At 40.2% G+C, this 20,402-nt stretch overlaps 1 protein-coding gene across 3 annotated transcripts in view; it reads right to left on the bottom strand.

The window, feature by feature from the left end:
* Positions 1–2,096: 2,096 nt before the first annotated feature.
* slmapa (sarcolemma associated protein a) overlaps positions 2,097–20,402 on the bottom strand; it is a 51,319-nt gene continuing 33,013 nt past the window's right edge. The window contains exons 12-24 of one of the 3 annotated variants that reach the window (XM_008302731.1): positions 19,929–19,988; positions 19,702–19,776; positions 18,248–18,328; positions 17,790–17,849; positions 17,396–17,521; positions 16,649–16,723; positions 16,456–16,556; positions 15,876–16,080; positions 15,647–15,764; positions 14,640–14,811; positions 13,255–13,389; positions 10,884–10,971; positions 5,204–5,289 (exon numbers count right to left, since the gene is read on the bottom strand). In XM_008302731.1, coding sequence (XP_008300953.1) covers positions 10,888–10,971; positions 13,255–13,389; positions 14,640–14,811; positions 15,647–15,764; positions 15,876–16,080; positions 16,456–16,556; positions 16,649–16,723; positions 17,396–17,521; positions 17,790–17,849; positions 18,248–18,328; positions 19,702–19,776; positions 19,929–19,988 — 1,292 coding nt within the window. In that variant the 3' untranslated portion in view covers positions 5,204–5,289; positions 10,884–10,887. Of the gene's footprint in view, positions 5,290–10,883; positions 10,972–13,254; positions 13,390–14,639; positions 14,812–15,646; positions 15,765–15,866; positions 16,081–16,455; positions 16,557–16,648; positions 16,724–17,395; positions 17,522–17,789; positions 17,850–18,247; positions 18,329–19,701; positions 19,777–19,928; positions 19,989–20,402 lie in introns of all 3 variants that reach the window. The other 2 variants (XM_008302732.1, XM_008302730.1) reach the window with 2 other exon arrangements.

Below are 20,402 nucleotides of genomic sequence, written 5' to 3'. Positions count from 1 at the left end.
ATTTTAGACCACCAGTGAGTTTCTACAGATGCAATCACAACCACAAACTATAAGTATGTGTAGTTTTGAGGGGTTGATCATTTTGTATCCCACCTGGAAGGATGAAGAGAAAGTCTGGAGATAATCAGCCTGCAGACAATGAGCAGGACTTAGACGACTCTTCAACTGTAAACGTGTTTTTTTTGTTTGTTTGTTTTGCGCAATATAAGGTGATGTCCAGTTGGGAGGTAAAAGCCTTGATAGGAGTAATGAACAACAGTCGGCATTTTACATGGACTTTAAGCCTGTGTGATTTTATACTGCTCAAAAATAAGAATGCAGAGGGTTCAAATCCCCACAACCACTGAATATTTGGTTGTAATATCCAGAAATAATGTTGGAGAAAACAAATGAGTTATCAAATGTGGAAAATCATAGTAATATAAAACTTTTTTATGGCATTTTTTTGACTATAGATATTATTATTGTCTAATGTGAGTTTTTATTTTTACAAAATAATCTGACACAGCATTAAAAAAAATTAAAAATGCATGAAAATGTTGGTGTGAATCAATGACAAAACTGAGCCTGTGATAATCCAAAAAAGAAAATTCCACTTCACTCTTATTTTATGGAAAACAATTCATTTTTGGTGTGTTTTTAAAAAAATAAAAAACAAAACAAAACAAAAACAAAAACAATGGCATCATGCAAACAAACAGGCATTGTAAGGGTTAAAATCCTGAAAATGAATGAATGTTTGGTAATTATGATCAGGACGTATGTTGGTGAAATAAAATGAGTCAATGAAAGTAGAAAATAATGATAGTGTATAACATGTATGTGGTGTTTTTTTGTTTTTTTGTTTATTTTTTTGACAAACAAATTTTTGTCCTTAAGGTCCAGAGTAACATTTTTTTTTTAATTTTTACACTGCATAAAAAATAATACTGCATCAGAATCAATGTTGTTGCTCATCACTGATGCAGCCCAGACTGTTTTTGAAATGTTCCACTTTTTAAAAATATAAAAACAACAATGACATCCTGTAAACAGACTGACATGGGAAGGATTGGACATAATCAATACTTTTTTTTGGGTGATTTTCCTGGATGTTATGTGCAATTTAACATAATAGGGAAAATCTCTAAAACAGTAGTATTCCCCCCCTCCCCAGTTAAAAGACGGTGAAGACATGAGACGACAGCTGGAGAAAACATCGGACATACATGTCGAGGCCTGTTTAATGCTGCTGCTCTTCATGACTTCATGTCTGAGCTTCATCCTGTTTGTCTTCTCACTGGATCACAAAGTGAACCTCAGAAGTACATCAAACTTCTGGAAACACATCATTTTAAAAAGATTAAATAACAGCTTTCAGTTTTGATGTTTCAGATTAAGCTCTTCCAAGAAATCTGAAAGTACACATTATTAAACATTACACATTTATAGCCCTAATTTGATTGAAAAGCAGCATCGTCCCGTTAGTGGGACAGATAACTGAGAAATCCTTTAAACTATCATACGAGCATTTATTTTGGCATGTGCATGACTCATCGGCCCAACATGGAGATAAAAAATAACTACAAAAGTTCTAAGTTGTGGCCATTTTCCAAGAAAGTGGGCACAGGAATCACATTTATTGAATTTTAGCTTTTTTTTTTTTTTTACTCACTTTTCCAACTTTTGTGACATCAACATTTCTACATTTTTTAATTTGATTCTGGCAACAGAAAACATCTATAAACCCATTAAATCTTGTTAATTCAGCTCCATATTTAAATGAGTTTGCACTAAGGAGTTATTTCTAGCCTGTTGGCAGTAAAAACGTGGTGAGTTATGCAGGTACTTTGAATTATGACAGTTTGATTTAACTACATTTTACTGCAGTTGCTAAAGTTCATATTTGCAGTGACATGACTGGTGAGTGAAGTAAGCAGTGAGGATGAGTGGCAGGAGTCCATCCAGTACGCCGGCCTTCTGGACAAATGGCCACCATGTTGTTTTTAATGACAGTTTTTGTGCTTTTATGACAAAACGACTGATTCCTCTGACATCTGCTGGACTATTTCACATTATTTCCCACAGACTGTGTGAATGAAGACGCTGGAAGCAGGTTTGGTGGGTCAGCTTGCTACAACTTTAATCCAAACATCGCTCTGCATATTCAATACATCTGCATCATCATATCCTCTACATAGCCCCCTCTCATATCTCTAAACAATTTTAACAAAATAAGTCTAGTAGCACGTCATTCAATAACATTTTATTTTACAATTCTCTCTCTGTACTGTAGTGTTTTTCTCTTTAAACATCGGGAATATTTGTTCGTTGTCTATTTTTTTTCTTTTTCTTTTTTTGAAACACGGAGACGAGACAGAGTACACGGACGATGACGAGCACTGCTCAAAAAGTCCAGAGTGTGAACAGACCCACAACCCTCCCCTCAACAGCAACAACAACAACACACACACAAACACACACACACACACACTCTTCTGCAGAGGCCTCAAGTGTTGGAAGTTCAAACGCTGGTCTGACAAAACACATTGGTCACTTTTCCTTTCTGTTAAAAGTTTGGACACATCTGAGAATTTTCATAAAAGAAAACCGAAGATTTCATCAAAAACAAACAGAAGATGTTCAAGCTGTGAAGCTGCAAAGCTCTTTGTTGAGAAATGTGTTCGGCAAACTATGGATAAAGTAATTTTATCTTGAACAAAAGTGATAAAGTTGATGACTTCCAAGCATTCACATCATGGAGCCGTAAACATCCAGCACCTTCTGCTCAGTTTGGGTTCAATCAGTGAGAAGCACATGAACATATTTAACTGATTTGCACATTTTCCAACAATTAAATGCCAAAATGGATAAATCAGGACTTCTGTGTTGATATGAGACGTGACACGAACGCAGCCTCATCCTCGGTATCAGAGTCACTGGAGAACATCTGTGATACAAACTTGTTCTTAAGATGACACGAGGTTGCTCAAAACAGACTGTGATGTCGTTGTGACGTTAGGAAAATGATCAGAAGGACTAAACCAGAAGTCTCACCCGTCCTTCACGCTGTAGGTTAACGTGTAGCTAGCATGTAAACACTGGCCTCAATGCTAACATTAGCATGATAAAGCTAACGGTAGCCTAGCATGACAACAGTAACTCAGTTTTTTTTGTCTTTTTGTACAGAATTCGGTCAATGGTTTTTGAGCTATTCTGTAGAGGACTAAAGCTCGACCAGACGGTGGTGCTACATGAAACCAAATGTTGATCCGTTGAAGAGATATTTCAGTCTGTCACATAACTCCATCATTTATCAGCCGCTTCCAGAGCTTTTAACCTCCATCTCACAGGCTTCATCAGCTGCTCAGTGTGTTTATTCCAGCTGTTTAGTCAAAACAAGACATTGTGTTGGGTTCTTGACTGACTTTTTCTGGATTAAATTAAAATACTAATCAAGAACATGTAAACAGCCACCAGTCGCAGCCCTGAACTGCCTCCACTGGGCCAAGAAGGCAATGAGCGGCAGCTGAAAGCTCAGGAAAAAGCTGGTCAGACTCCTAAAAACCAACAGGCCTCGGACAGATCAATAAACACAAGTGTGTGTGTTTGTGTGTGTTCATCAGATGTGGTTGTCCGCACACATACACAAACTGTGGTGTTAGTTACATCAGAGGCACTTTGACCCCATTTTCTGTGCCCCCCCTCCCCAGAAATTTGAAAAAAACAAACAAAAAAAAACAAACCCCAAAACAAATAAATCAGATGTTATTTTAAAATTTGGCTTCAAGTTTTAACCCCGACCCCAAACTCCCACAGAAAAAAAAAAAAGAGAGAAAAAACAAAGGACAGAAAGCGCTGTGTTGGAACGTGGCCGACTGAAGCAGAACAGAGCAGAACTTCCTGAAACAAACTTTCCAACAGACTCAGTCGACTGCAGCAGCGATGGAGGTGAACCGATGCGATCTTCGTCACTGTCTGTGCTTCGCTTGTGCTCCTACAGCCCAGATGCACGCTTTACATTATGCCGGTTTCTTACTGAGCTCCAGTGTGACGTGATGGAGGTTCACTGGGCCTGGATGAGGCCAAAGTGTTCAGTGTGACGCCCACATGTCCAGGTTTGTCATTCAGCCTTGAATTTGATGTGACACCTGCAGCAACCAAAGCTAACTTCTAGCCAGGAAAAAAAAAAAAAAACAGAACATGTGCATATATGTTTTTGCATGGAAAAGTCAAAGACAAACATTTGCAGCTTAAATCCCTAAAGGAAGTATGCAGCTTTTCACTGCCACCATGCGCGGGAGTTTTTGTACGCAGCCCTTTACGCCTTTCTGTTTCCACTGTTTGATTTGATAGAATGCTAACAAAGATGTAGCTCCATTTCTAGGAGAATGTAGGAAATAGAACAACGGGGGGTTTGTTCTGTTAGCGTACGTGGCATATGCTATGATGGCAATGTTTGAGAGAGGATTGCGACCTAACAAGGACATTAGGATGGCAAAAAAAAGTTTAACCAATCAGCAATGAGATCCAGAACAGCTCAAGATGTATCTAACCTGGAGTTAAAAATGGCACTGACATCGGTTCTTGTGATCAAAACGTGCAGAAAGATTCACGCCGGCCCTCAACAGCCTGCCAGCTTCTGCAGTAAAAAAGGTTCAATAAACGATGCCGATATTGGAGATGTGTGTAGGAGGCAGGTGAACGCACAGAGCTGGTCTGAAGTAGTTAATGAGTAAAATAAAGCTGCAGCCCGGTCACAGCTGCAGATAAACACCATCTGCAGCCTCTCTGAAAACTGTGAAAACCGGCAAACCTGTCTTTCCTTCAGTGATGAAGGAGGATCGTGTTCCTCCACCTGCACTGAGGCTGCTGGAAAGCTCCGCTCGCCCGGTGTGAACGTCACATCAGGCAGGTTTTTTTTGTTTAGCGTGGAAGCTCGGCGGCCGACTGGAGAACAAGGTGTTACCCAGAAATCAGCAGAGAGACGAAAAACCAAAAAGCCCCCACCACAGCTGAGAGAGAGCCGAGAATAAAAACAAAACTCCCCAGAACAACAAAAAAAAAAAACAACAACACAAAATCAAAATAAACCAAGAAGCATCTGAGTCCTCTGTAGAAACCACAACCTTTATATTCCCTCTACAATTATGTACAATTAGACTTTATACAAGTAAAGCAGTGATGCTCTCCTCACAGCGCTGTGTTTGTGTCTTAGGTGGAGCTGCTCTTGGAGAGGTTTGGGTAGAGGACGGCTGCCGTCACGGCGACCATCACTGCGATGACCGGCATCCAGGGGCTCCAGCCGCTCTGTCCGAGACACGACCACACAAACAGAGAGGAGGAAAGTCAAGTTAGTTAGTCTGCAGTGCCTGAACGTCACGACTCCAGCTGGAGGAAGACCGAAACCAGAACAGAGAGAAGAAGGAGTAAGGAGAGGAGGAGGAGGCTGAAGAGGAGCAGAGGGACGGCAGGAAATAAAAAGCCAAGCTGGAATTCAGTCCACAAGATGATATTTCTTCTTTGTTGGCTGCACAGGTTCGTCATCTCATGGTAAAGAGTTTATTAATGGAGGACGTTGCAGTCGCTGCTGAGGTTAGCTCAACAGCTGATGTGGACTTAAACTGCCAAAAATGATTTAAAAAATAATAATAACAAATAAACTCTATATGACAAAGTTGCAACCAAAATAATAAGAAAATTATTCCATCTGCTATAAAACACTACAAACCAGTCTATAGAAATCAAAACCACTCAGTAGATTGTTTACATTATTCTACAGTTGGAGTTGAGCACCGTTGCCTTCAGTGGCCCACACAGCACCAAATAAAGCTCTCTGCATCAGCAGGAGTGATGCATTTTAGGTCAACCAGCAGTGACTGGTTTGCTGGAGCTCACATGGGAGCAACTGTGGCGATGGATGAAAGTCGACAGCAGCAGCTCGGAGGGCAGTGGAAAAACCCAGGAAGCATTTCAGAAAAGTTTCTGATGCACTGAATTAAAAAATAGATTTCAGAGGAAGGACTACTAAAAAAAATAGGAAGTGATTGACAGCACGGCAATCATCACGAGTTTTTGTGTCCACCGCGGTCAGGGGAGTTTAACCCACTGAACTCTAAAACTGGTCGGCAAGTTTAAAAGGTCTGTTATCTTGGGCGCCACTATAGCTCACCTGGTTGGGCTGGCGTCCCATGTACAGCGGTCATAGGTTTGAGTCCCGCTCATGACCCTTTGCTGCAGGTCCTTCCCCCATTCTTCTCCCCTACTTTCCTGTCTCTTTCTCTGGCCTATCAAATAAAGCCAAAAGGCCTAAAAAAATCTTTAAAAAAACAACAAAAAAAACCCATCATTTATCAAAGCTAGAAACTATAAAAACTAATTTTTAGGTCTCAACTAAACACCTGTGATGCCATTCTGTCAGAAAAATGATCCCCATCAAACCTTTAAATCAAAGTATTTTATTTAAAAAGACTTAATTTTCTCAAAATTTCACCAAAAGTTAACATTTTGAACCAGGTTTTGCAAAAAAAAAAAATCAAAAAATGTCAGGACTTTGCATCTGAACTGCAGGTAGTGTTTAGAGAAAGCAGATAGGAGACACGTATGGGAACAAATGAAAAGTGTGAGTAGTAAAATATCTACAGTATGTAGAGTTAACGCTCTGGGCCACTTGAACAAATGTTGCACATGTTGATTCCATGTTCTGTCTGGAATAATACAACATACTGACGTTTCTACCTCGAGACATGTTTGTGTTGTTTCCTTAGAGGTCTTTATACAACACATGAGCCCACAGTGAGTCAAAATGTGACCTTCAGAGGGTGAAGATACCTACCGCAACAACAGCAAATGAGTTTCTGAATCGGAGAACACACACACAGCAGACGTGTTGTTATCTACAGGCTAACATTAATGTGCTGCTGGCTGTTTTCACTGCTTCTAGGCTTGTCGTACTTTTACTGGCTGCGCTTGTCAACACTTCAAATACACATCAGATGTGTGTTGCGCTGATTTGAGGTGAAAGAACGTCACGTCTCCACCGTGACGAGGCTACATGAATCTAATACAAGCAAGCTGCACGGAAGAGATTTACAGTCAATTATCTTTTTACCATCAATCGTGCACAAAAAGATAACGGCCTAAAACACTGACAAGAGAAAACTAAAGAATAAATATCATCTTTTGGGACTGCAGAAGAGGTAGAGGACAGGAGTAAACAAAAAAAAAACAAAGATAAAATAAGAAGTCAGCTGGAAGCAGCAAATAAACGAGATCGAAGAGGTTACCTGAGTAGGAAAAAAAAGTTACAGACCAGTTTTCCATCACAGCAAACAACTGGAAACACTGGTCGGACGTTGGCGAATGAACAGACAAGCAGCAAACACAAACACAGGACGGAACATGATGGAAATAAAAAAGCATCGATGGCTGGAGAGAAAACAAATGACAACGAGAAACGATGCTCGGAAGGAGATGAATGAGTCAGTGTGAACAGAAGGCCAAACCTGGAAGCAAATCAATGAGAGAAAAACAACGGAGGGTGAGAAGCGGACTGGATGCAAGAAATGGAAGGAAAATGAAATTAATTCAGAAATTAATAAGACCGCAAACCCTGTTGCAAAAGATGAAGAGAAACAACGCATAAAACTGAAGGTAAAAAAATGAAGCACCGAACCTGAGAGGGAGGAGAAGAGAAAGAGAATGAATGAATGTAGAAGCAGGCAGCAGCAGGAGGAGAGTGTTAGTGACATGAAGACCAACTCCTTAAAGGGATGCCTTTATCTTCACGGCATCACAGGAATACCCAGCCAGAAATAAACTAACAAAGAACCTTTTCTACAATCGTACCTCTCACAAGCACATGGAGCTGTTGCTGTTTAGACTGATCACACCGCGGGGCGTTTCTTTTCATATTGTCGGATACTTAAATGAAATTTAGGATGACTGTAATTTATGATTAATCATTTAAAACAAGTCTTTGTCTAAATATAAAGTGAGGTTTTACAACCTTTTTCTCCTTCTGCAAATAAAACCTGTGCTAAAATATTTCTCCCTTCAAACTAAACGGGCTAAATTTGGGGGAAAATGTTCAAGAATAATCTTTATTTTAATTCCTGTCAATAAATCTTATGTACTGACCAATAAACTGATGCAGTAACACGTGTTGCCTTCGTCTTATTTATCAGTAGCGACTCTATTGCTCTGGTTAAACTGCTCCTTTAATTAGCTCGAGGACAGTTAAACGGCATCAGCCACAATACAACAACACCTAGTTGAAGGCTGGACTCCACATGATCTCATCAGATTGTTTTGGAACAATTTCTGCTCGATCATCTCTGATTGGCCTGAAAACTCTACAGCATATATTTACAATATTTACATAGATATCTGCAAAATTCTTGCTTGACATATGAAATTGTTTCAGAGAACAGGAGCTCAGAAACTATTGAAAATGACTTGAAAAATGACTGAAGTGGTCATTAAATGTCTTGAAGCACACAGCTGGATTTTCATTGTTATGGTCAAGTTGTTCTTCTTAAAAATATTCTATACCATTTGTTTTTATATTATCATGACATGAAACGATGTGTGCTTCAGAAAATATCACTAGCTGACTTTAAAAAAAATTCAACTGTTTTCATATTTCAGTCACCCATAATCAGAGTCTATTTGATGTGAATTCATTTAAATGACATGATGGGTAGTAGCAGCGGGAATGTCAGGCTTTTATCTTTAATAACTCCTGAGATATTGTCTGTAAGTGTTTAACTTCAATGTGAAAAAAAAATGTGATGAAAGTGGGTCAACAGGCAATTGAAGAAAAAAAAGTACTTGGAAAGTATTTTATATATCAATCTAAAATGTCATAGACGCCATTTTAAATGTTTTTAAATAATAAAGTTTCAACCAATCAGAATAGGGTGGAATAACTCTAAAAACAACACTTATTAACTACTTTAGGAAACTGTCGCATGTTTAAACAAAAACTATACTACGTGTGATGGATTATTCAGATACACTTGGTTGGTTTGGTCTGTTGTGGGAATTTACTGACGGCAAAAAAAACCATCTGTCTTATAAATGGAGCTTCTTTGGTTCGTCTTTAATGTTTAGTGAAGGTCACAAACTGCACACATTTTGTAACTAAACTAAAGTTTAGGAACAAAAACTGCAGATGAGGATGAATTTGCTGAAGAGCCAGATCACTACAGTCACTGACAGGTTTCTCCCTGAAATGACTATTTTACCATATTTTTGCCCATCGGAGCTGAAAAAGCACAGTTGTGTTTTACAAAATGAATGGCACCTGATTACTGTTTATACCTCCATTGGTTGTTTTCCTGCTATTTCCAAACCTACTGTATATCCAACAGCGACCAGTGAGGACACGGTATAACGGTAAAAAAAAAGGAGGCATTCTCCTTTATGGAGCTGAAGGACTCGTGTTTCCTTGAGGTATCCCTTTAAGTGGACGGTCTGTGGATGAGTTTAGTGTTAGCAGCAGCAGAGCAGAACACGTGACTGACGGCCATGCAGTTAGAGCTGCTCAAACCAGCAGACAAGCACCCAACACCATGATGATGATGATGATGACGATGATGATCATGATGATGATACTTAATCTTAAAGGAAAGTGTTGGAGGTGAAGACAACGTCCTGCTGATCAGAATTCAGGGTTCAACTCCTCCACAACTCCATACTGAGTCTTATGAAGCAGTAGACAGTGGCTCCAAAACTCCCATGGCAGCCATTCTAACACTTACGAGCCGAGTTTGACTATTCAGAATGAAAATCATAGATATCAATGGTATTTTGACTAATTACATGGTGAAGAGTCAAGTCTTTTATTCTGAACATCACTCTGATAGATACAGATATCTGTAATTCAGTTTTGTCTCGTCAAAATAAAAGTTGCGGATGTTTCAAATGTCATTATGACTAATCCAAAACTAATTCCTATCTGAACAGAGTTAGCAGAAGTCATGGGGGCTGCTGTGATGGATACGATCATTAGACAAGTCTCTGAAATGGGAAAAGCTCATCAGCGAGGAATCTGTAGAAAGCCCCAGTTTCATTTATTTGAGAACTGTGGTTAAACTTTATGGCGCATTGCTAACATTCTGTCTACAGACACACTTGTGGATCTACAACAAAGTGTGGATGAGTTTAGAATAAAACAACTTGTCATAATAAGTTGAACTCTGTTTGAAAAGCAAGCCGCCTCCAGTTTGCAGGAGCTTCTGATCATTCTGTCTTGTCAGAATTCAAATGAGGAAATCTGCTGAATTGCAGATACTATTATTGCTATTTCATGTTTTAATTATTACATTAATTTGTAGAAATCTGCTTTCATTCTGACATAAGTTTATCTTGCTAATTGTCAAAAAAAAGCCACATTACATTGACCATGATTAAATGTTGAAAAGCATGAAAAGGGCTGAATCCTTTATACAGGCACTGTGTCTCTAATGAGAAACCCTGAAAAACTGAATGCTAAAAGTGACGTCTTTTGTCACAGAAGAAAGACAAAGCTGATATCAGAAACTTTCTTTTTGACAATAAAGAAGTGAACTGCAGATATTTGCATTACATATCCAGTGTAGCTGTGCAATGGTACTATGGCTCGTCTACCCATCACACTGCACCTTTAAACGACGAGGTTGGGATCATGGGTTGATACCTGCAGGAATAACAATGTTTGTCTAAGGAAAGCCTGAGTTGGGTTGAGAGTGTGGTGTCTACTTTTCGACTGAGTTCCACCCAAAAATCAATCTGTGACCCTGAATTCATCACGGATCAGGACGTTTTCACCTCAGTCATCTTTCCTTCCAGAGATGACGGACAGATGGAGGCAGCAGAGACAGACAGACAGACAGACAGACTTATGTCATATCGATGTGTACCTTTCTACCACAACTGGCCGAAACACCAGTAGAGGAGAGCCAGGACAAGGCCCATGAATATGGCTTGGACAGGCTGCAATATGGATGGCTAGAGGGGAGGAGAGGGCAGGGGGAGGAGGAGAGGGACAAGAAGAAATCAGCCGGCAAATCAACCAAAACCAACATGGAGGATGGAGCAGCTACAGCGAGGGGGGAGGAAGGGGGAGAGGAGAAACAGAGAGAGAGAGAGAGAGAGAGAAACGGGGGAGGTGTAGGAAGATTGGCTTGTATCTCGTTAGCTGCTTCTACAAAGCAACACCAGAGTTTCTACGCATTCAACAGCCACATTCACTAAACACCGCAGCAGAAGAGCAGCCATCCGGCACCAGCTTCAGCTGATTCACTTTCCACACCAGGACGTCTGACAGCACCGTGATCAGTCAGCTGGAGTTTAAAGCCAAGTGGAATCAGGTCCATTTGATGAGAAAAAAAAAAGCAGGAATGAACACAGTCTCCAAACAGACTCACATAAGAAACACTAACTAAACAGTTTTGTGTCCAGTGAGGAGCAAATACATTTTGTTCCTGGTAAAAAAAAAAAAAAAAGGATAATTCTAGTTTATCACAACTACAGCGGCAATGACTAATAGATTGGGGTCATCTATTAAATTAATTATACCAACAATTTAGATAATCAATTAATCAGTGAGTGTAATTTTTTTCCAGTCCAATGCCAGTTTTTAGATGTGAATGTTTTCTGGTTTCTTTCCTTCTTTATGACGATAAAGTGAATATATTTGGGTCATGGATAAAACATGACATTTAATCTTGGGTTTTGGGAAATGCCGACATTTTTCAGCACTTTCTGGCATGTATACAAATAAAACTAATCGAATAATCAAAAACAAAATTGAACTAATTGTTAATTGCAGCCCTAAACACAACTTGGGTCCTATTTTTAATTGCTTGGTCAATTATTATATGAATAAAGCACTTATCAGACATGAGATACGTAGCATTGCTGCTGCATCAGTCTGTGAGATCGCTTTGCATAAATATTTCTCACAGCTTAGTTCTGACATCCACACCACAGTGATGGAGAGTCACAGTACGGTATTTACAGCAAAAGTGTGACTGAACAGTACATTAAAGGATGTATCATACATAATAATGAAAGAGAAAAACTCAATCTGTAACCAATGCTCTGTGACTCGGTTTATCAGCTTGAGTTTAAGTGTAAAGTTCAGGACAAAAAATGTGGACATTTTTTTAGTGCCTTCTCGTCTATGCTTTAGGTGCTATTTGATGTAAGAGACACCGGCTGATGTGTTGCGTTACAACCACAATCAAGTTGCAGACACACCAGCAGTTCATCCAGATTAACTAAACACCTTTAAAATGGAGGTAAATCTGAACGTGAGCGCAGATGATTATCACTAATGTGTCGGCTTGTGGTGTTCAGGTTGACTGGTCGGACCATCGCTGGCGCTGCTTTATGAGGAGAAAAGTGATAAAGCAACACTTTAGGTCATAAATGTACCATTAACTTTCTCTTCCTAAGGTAGAGTTTTGTTTTTTATCGGCCTGAATGTTTGACTGTCTGACTTTTATCTCTGACTGCAATGTAATCATTACTGATAAAAAATAAAAGGCCAAGCTGTGGCAACAAGACTGGTGTTGTGATAAACAGGAATTATTCTTTAGAACTGTTGGTTAAAACAAAGCTTGTTGATGTAATCCAGTGATTCTGGATTAGGACTCTTATTTTGAAACGCTCTGTCAAACCAAAGCCTGAAAAACAAGATAAACATTTGCTGTCACATCAACAAATGACTGCAGAGTGTAAGGAGGGCAGGTAGACGAGAGAAAAGAGGAGGAAGAGGAGGAAGGGGGGTGACAGAGGAAGAGGCTGCTCCGCCTCACTGATTTTCTAGCAGCTTCAGTTTATCAGCTCAGGATGAAAAGGGAGGACAGAAAACGATGTCTCATGATGTCACCTCAGTGTAGCGTTTCTGTGCTCATGTCAACACACATAGAGCTGCGACAGTTGGAATCCCAATTGAAATGATATTTTGATACTAGTAATGTGTTTACTTCCACCACAACGTTTTGTGGGCAGTGCTTTTTTGTTAGATTCAAACAACATGGGTGTGGGGAGACATTTTTGTGTCCTGTTAGCAAGTAAGTAGCGAGGAGGGAGGCTGTGAACTGGGAAGCCGGGTGGGCTAAGGCTAGCAGGTCTGGCTGCTCCTACATTAAACTTTCATCAAAAGAAACTGTGGGGAAAAACATCTGAGTTTAAAGCTGTACTAACAGAGAAACGAAGGTCACAAATCATCCATATAGTCTTTGGTGTTATTAAAAGGAAATGTGTGTGTATGTGTGAACTCACAGAGCTGGCCTTGTCCTGCAGCAGCTTCAGGTTGCTCCTGCACTGCTCCAACTCCTGGTGGATGTTCAGCTTCTCCTGCTCTGTTCTCTCATAGCGCTGACGAAGGTCAAGCAGCTGGGACTGTGTATCTTCATACTGGACACACACACAAACACCACAATCCCGTCATTTCTACAAACTGAGGTAATCAATTTGCGCTTAGAATTGACACGACAACCTTTATGGGGAATACATCTCATTGCAGGGTCTGAGCAGTGGCAATTTTAGACCTCAAGAGTAAAAACACTCCAGCCGGTCCTGACTCTGTGACACACTTTTAACCCTCTGAACCTGACAAACCTGCCAGCTCAAAAAGCTTAAAATGGTAAATGGTAAATGGTCTGCACTTATATAGCGCTTTTCTACCTTTGCGGCACTCAAAGCGCTTTACAATGTTTCTCATTCACCCATTCACACACACATTCATACACCAATGGTGACAGAGCTGCCATGCAAGGTGCTGCCTGCCATTGGGAGCAATTTCGGGTTCAGTGTCTTGCCCAAGGACACTTCGACTGTGGAGGGGTGGGGGATCAAACCGCCAACCTTGCGATTAGAGGACAACCCGCTCTACCACCTGAGCCACAGCCACCCACAAAAAAAAACAACTGTGATGTTTCATCAAAACCAGCTTATTCTAGATGTCTAATTCAATATTAGACATGGCTTCTCAATTAGCACCATTGAGAAGCCTTGTATGTCTCAGCTGCGGCCATCAGTCACATGACAAATTCTCTTTGCAGCTGAACTTCAGGCTGGGTTCAAACAGAGATGAAAAGAGATTGGATAAGAAAATAAATCCCACTTGATCAATAAAATAAATGCTGCATGGTTCCAAAATGGTATTCAGAGGAGCCAGTTGTTGGAAGAAACATTCAGCGTGGTGAAACATTTTTCTAGAGTTGATATGCAAAGTAGAATGAAAACTGTCAACTTGTAGAGGTTGTAAACATGCAAACCGACCAGGACAAACAGCTTATCTATCGTATTTGGAGCCCTCATGTGTTTCCAGTTTTTGGAACGCCTGTGGGCACTTGGACAAATGTTGTACATGTTGATTCCAGTTATTTACATTTTTGTAAAACAAAAACAGAATTCAACATTTGTCCTTTCTTTTATGATTTATGGCATGTTAACTGTGTCATACTGCATAGAAGACACACTTGGTACAGGACTTTATATAGCAGTGAGTAAAAATGTGACAGGAGCAAATAAACACCCAGAAACTGCTGGAGGTTCAGAGGTCAAAACGGCTGTTTGAAAGACTGGCATTAGGCATATAGTTGGGATTATTCTGTTCCAGTAAGAGGCTGTCCACACAAAGACAGAAGTACAAATAGACGCACCTCTCTCTGCAGTGTGTGTGTGCGGGCCTGGGCCTGGTCCAACTGGCTCTTCAGTCTACTTGCATCCTGCAGGTGTTGATTCTCCAGTGAACCCAGTTTGTCCTGCAAAACCTCCTCCCTCTTCTCCAGAGACTCCAGACTGCTGCTGAGGACCAGACTCTGCTCCCTGGTGCTGCACAAACGTCACACAAAGATACATTCAGTAACCACTTACACACGCCGGCAAGTCACCGATTCACAAACCCGTCAAGTCCATTTTCATATGAACAAATATCAAAATTCTGTGGTTTTAAAGCCCACTGTTTCTTCATGTAGTAAAGGTTTTGGCAGTGGCGCCTACAGTTTATTGGAATCTAATGAAAAAGTAGCTGAAGCTGAGATAAAATCCTGCTGAGCTCTCAGCCCCGATGAACATGCACTGATGGAGAACATCATCTTATCACAACATATCAGTATTTTCTTCTTTGTTTTTTAAAGTTATTTTTTGGCCTTTCATGCCTTTATTAGACAGTATATAGTGAAGAAGTGACTATAGTCTCTGTACATGGGACGCCAGCTCAACCAGGTGAGCTATTGCAACATCCCACCATATCAGTATTTTCAATCATACAGAACAATCCTGAGCAATATTTGAATTTCTCCAAATGGAAGAATCTGTACAATATGAATAGCATTTATGTATATTTTCTTGTTTATTTGTATTTTTTAATTGATGTCTCTTCATTTTTCCTCATTTTCTGTTGTAACACTGCAAATTTCCCCACTGTGGGATTAGTAAATGCTTATCTTATCTTTTCTGATAAAAAAATGAAAAATCAGTTGCTGGCTTAAATGTTACTAAGCTAGGATATAAATCTAGGTTAGTGATAGTTGATCTTAGTTGTAAAAGTGAACCATTACTTTATGTATGGTGCATGTGTTTTTTTTCTTGACCAAAGCGTGTCAGTGAAAGCAAATAACATCTTTAAATAATGACTTATACTTGATGAACTCAAATAAGTCATCACCTGCTCAGCTCAGCCTCCAGGCGGTGCAGTTTGTCTGTGAGAGTTTTCCGTTCAGCTCTCAGGCCGTCACAGTCCTGCTGCAAACACACACACCGCTGCTGCAACGTAACACACTCCACTAGGAGAGACAAGAACACATAAAGTGGTGTTATAATTAGTATCTAACAAACCAAACGATCATTTCCAGCAGAGTTGTGTTCAGAGACAGCCTCCCACGTACTGCGCTCACCCTGCAGCTGGCTGGCAGTGTTCTGCTGCTGTTGCTGCTGTGTGAAGGCCTCCTGCAGTCGGCTGATCTCTTCCTCGTACTTGGCAGCCGTGTTCCTCCAGTGCTCCAGCTCAGAGCGTACACCGCCCAGGTCTGCCTGCAGGGCGGCGATCTCCCGCTCACGCTCCGCCGTGGCCGCCTCCATGGCGTGCCGCAGGACAAGAATCTGACAGCAGAAACACAATTCACAGGTCGATAGGTTTGTCATGTGAACAGAATTTACAAGATGGGGAAAGGTCCAAGTTTGAGAGTTTTAAGAAGACTGTGGAGCAGGTGGCATAAATGGTGTCTGGAAAAGCTAAAGGGGAGCTGTGGAGGATTCAGACTGAGTCAGGGTCACGCTATCTTCAATCATCCGATTTTTATAACAATTTTTCCTTAACTATCTCTGATTTCCCTGAACATTTTATACCACAAAATACAGATGGACCTAAAATTTTTACAGATACCATTTTAAATTCTTAGATTCTTTTAGTTTGAAATACATCAGATGGTGGAACCAAAGGCCCCTGGTGATCTGGAGTTGTCAGTGAAGTTATACCTCCTCCTGGGCGGAGTAGAGCTCCTCTCTTGTGGTGCAGATGGTGCTCTCCCTCTGCTCCCTCAGTGCCTCCATGTCAGCCTGCAGCTTCCCAAGCTGAGCTAAACACAAACAAACAAAGTGAGGTGGGAGCACATTAGATGATGACACATACAAGTCTGTAGTGCTCTGATGTGTGTGTGTTTGTACTAACTCTGTAGGTATTGGATCTGTTTGGTCGACTCCTCAGTCAGCTTGGAGTTACTCTTCCTCTCCTCCTCCAGCAGAGCTACAGACAGAAATATCACTGATCAGTTATGTCACTTTAATGTCTATACATATGTACATATATACTGAAATAACTGCATTTGCTTATGTTTTATATTATATTTAAATTTTAGATATGCAAGTAGTTTTGTAGTTTTTTTTAACATTATAGATTTTCTAATTTTTTGCACACCACAGTTTCTACACAGTATAATTTGCACCTCACATATTGCAAATATTCTTATGACCTCACCTTAAGCATTCAGCACGTTTTAGTACGTCTGTGAATAGCTGTGTGCTGGACGTGTTCTATGTTTGGTGTTAGATGTGAGTTTTGCCTGTGACTCTAGCTGCCATAACAAATGACAAGGATTGATAAACTGTCTGTCTGTCTGTCTGCCTAGGAAAGCTTACTTTTATCTTGGTAGCATATGAAACAGTTGCTTTTACAGCTTGTTTAACATATCCATGTGACAATTAATGTAAACAAAGAAAAAGGTTTAGTTTCCTGCCAAAACCAATTAATTAAAATTGCAGTGATCAGACCTAATTCTGGTCTTATGATCAGGCTCAGGACATGTCTAGTGCTCACATCAAACCCAGTCTTAGATATGATAATAACTCTTTAAGTGGAGCTGTTATTTAGTCTCAACTCCCCTGTGTGGTAGTTACAGTGGGCGTATCACTTAATTACCTTGTAGCTCCAGACATTTCTGCTTGCCAGTGTTGGCTAATTCCTGGGCCTCCAGAAGCTCTCTGTGGAGATGGTGGATGACCTGCTCTGTGTCTCCGGGCTCTAGACCGGCCCGATGCAGCTCAGCTACACAAACACATACACAAAGAGTAATTTAATATCTGTCACACACACACACACACACAAAAAAAAAGTTTTTAAACACATGTGATCATCCGGTCATAATCTACCAATTATGCAAGCCGGGACAAAGACCTGCTGAGAGCAGTATAACTGCGCAGCTCTCCCTAATGGACAGTTAACTGTATTACAAATACCTCTGGCTTATAACCTCAGTTTCAGTGTTTATAGTCAGTTAGAGCAGCACAAAGCAGAGAGGAGTAGTCATGGTTACCTTTGAGCAGCGCTACTCTGTTCTGTGGTTCATTCAGCTCCTGGTCGTCCATGTTGCCATCTGAAAACACACGTGTACGCACACACATGCACATTTACACACATTTACTTAAAAATCACTAATGAAAGATTTAAAAAATAATAATGTCACATACAAAAATAGAAATATTAATATGATAAATACAGTAGTTGGACACAATAACGGATGCAAAAATGTACATATTTAAAGTTTTACAACATTAGATAATCATTGTAAATGTTATTTAGTTCCCAACAGACTATTTACAACATGTTGTATGAATAAGTCATTACAGAACAGATACAGAACAATGAGCTTTCACGATTTTAACACGATTGAACAACCTTTCAAACCAAACCAGTGAAGTCACATAGATCAGAGGTAAACGAATCAACACGAAAAACTCTGGTTCCACAAACACAACTCTGTGTTTTACTGACCTGACGTGTCGTCACTGCTGCGGTCTTTGCTGGGACTCAGAGTGTCTGACATGTCCGACTCTTTGGCGTCCATCTGATTCCCTGTGGACGGACACACAGACACACCCAGACACACACAAACAAACACACACAAACAAACAGACACAGACACACACACGTAAATAGTCTGAAGTTTTCATAGTGAATGAGGCGCAGCAGGATTCAAGTGGTGAAACTACACAGTGGCAGTTTGTAGCAGTGTTTAGTTTTTGTTTTGAAGCAGTTTTCACTCTGTTACTGTGTGTTATTGTATATCTATCAGCTGTTTGAAGCTTTAGATTTGGTACTAAGCTGAGGTTTGGGTTTGCCTTATGATCAGTTGAGGGTAGGGGTTGGACATGTAGGTGAGATGGTTATGGTTTAGCCCCAGAATAGAAATACATTTCTGATTTATTATATGGAGATGTAACTCTGTGTAGAGAAAATCAAAATGGGTTTTAGTCATAGCTGACACATATGCTTGCTGGTATGTCTGAGCATTGTGAGTCCACAGCCGGACCCCTCACATCAGCACAGACAGAGGTCAGAGGTCACTGGTGGGCGATTTCACCTTCTCAGCAGCTTTACCCTTCATGACCATTACTTCACAGAGAGCAAGTCAATGCAACGACCCTTAGTCAACTGAAAACAACAAAAGGCTTTTTAAAGCTGAGAAACAAACAGACCTTCTAAGGAAATAAATACAAAATATAACTTATAGTTTCTGATGGTTATTTTATACAAAAATGATGTAGACGACACTTAAGGGATGATATTATGCTCACTTACAGATTTATAATTTAATTTTGTGGGTCTACTTCAGTATGTTTACATGCTTTAATGTTCAAAACACATTTCTCATGTTGAACACTGCAGCCGCATCAGTCTCTGTGAAACGCTGTTTCAGCTCCTGTCTCTTTAAGGCTTCCCACCTGAAAAACCAAGTCTGCTCTGATGATGTTAATGTGTGTACCATAACTCTGTATTCTGTGTGTATATGCTAGCTGTGTAACCCTCTGAGAGCTGTCAGCTGCTTTCGTGTGGACTTTGTGTAAGTTTGCTGACCTACAGCACAATGAAGGGAAAAGAAAAAGCCTAAAAGTATATCTTCTCTGTAAAAGGTTCACCACTTGAGGGCAGAGTTTCTCACTGGATGTTTTGCTGTTTTGAAATCTAACAATGTTGGCATACTTCAGCTTGTCAGAGTTGCACTGAAAACACATCACATACTCAAAACATGGTTCCAGTCAATTATAATTCATCTGCATTAGCAGTCGGGACATAGCGAGTGTAAAGCTCCTATCACTGAAATTATAGTGTGTGCCGTGAGTATGAAAGATTGGACAAATGTGTCAAATATCAAATATCAAATCAATATCCTACTTAAGTAACAGTCTGTGTGTATGTGTGTGTGTGTGTGTGTGTGCGTCCTTTACCTTTGAGTCGATCAGGGCTGGCCAGGATGTCGTCTTCTGCTGTCTGGTTGTTCTGTAAGTGAGCATCCATCACTTCTACAAACACAAAGGTACATACAAACATTAGAGCCTCCACTATTCTTCAGATTTCAGCTTTTTATCTTCCCCTTTTCAAAGTCTTCAGTTTGTTTTCTCCTTGGTTTCTAGTGAGTTCACAGACTGAACTTCAAGCTTGGTTAAGCTCTTACCATCAAAGTTGGCCAGTTTGTGGATCGAAGAACTCACAGTCTCCTTCAGCTGTTTGACAGCTGCAGAGAGAAAACAGAAAATTGGGGAATGAGTGAATAAAGTCATAAATTATTTAGAAAATACAGAAGTTGGACTTGAATCAGTCCTTTATTATCTTTCCAAAACTCTGCAAATGTCCAGCGGTCCAGTTTAACAACCTGTTAGCAGAAACACATCAGACATCGTCATCAGATTTAGACTAACTCATCAGCCGGAGTAGTAGCTGGTTAGCAGTGGTAGAAATGTCAGTGAAATAAACTTTCATCTGGGTTCCAGAGAGTTAGAAGAGTTTCCATTTCCGTTGTTGATTATTTTCTTGAATAATGGATTTGTTGTTTAGTCTATAAGATGTCAGAAATAATGGCGATTAGTGTTTCCCAAAGCACCAAGATGATGCCCTCAAATGTCTTGCTTTGTCCACAACACAAAATATT

Source organism: Stegastes partitus, unplaced genomic scaffold, assembly GCF_000690725.1.
Source record: "Stegastes partitus isolate 25-593 unplaced genomic scaffold, Stegastes_partitus-1.0.2 Scaffold1865, whole genome shotgun sequence".
NCBI classification, from domain to species: domain Eukaryota; kingdom Metazoa; phylum Chordata; class Actinopteri; family Pomacentridae; genus Stegastes; species Stegastes partitus.
Note: the sequence above shows the minus strand (reverse complement) of the source record. Positions and strands in the feature narration are given on the sequence as shown.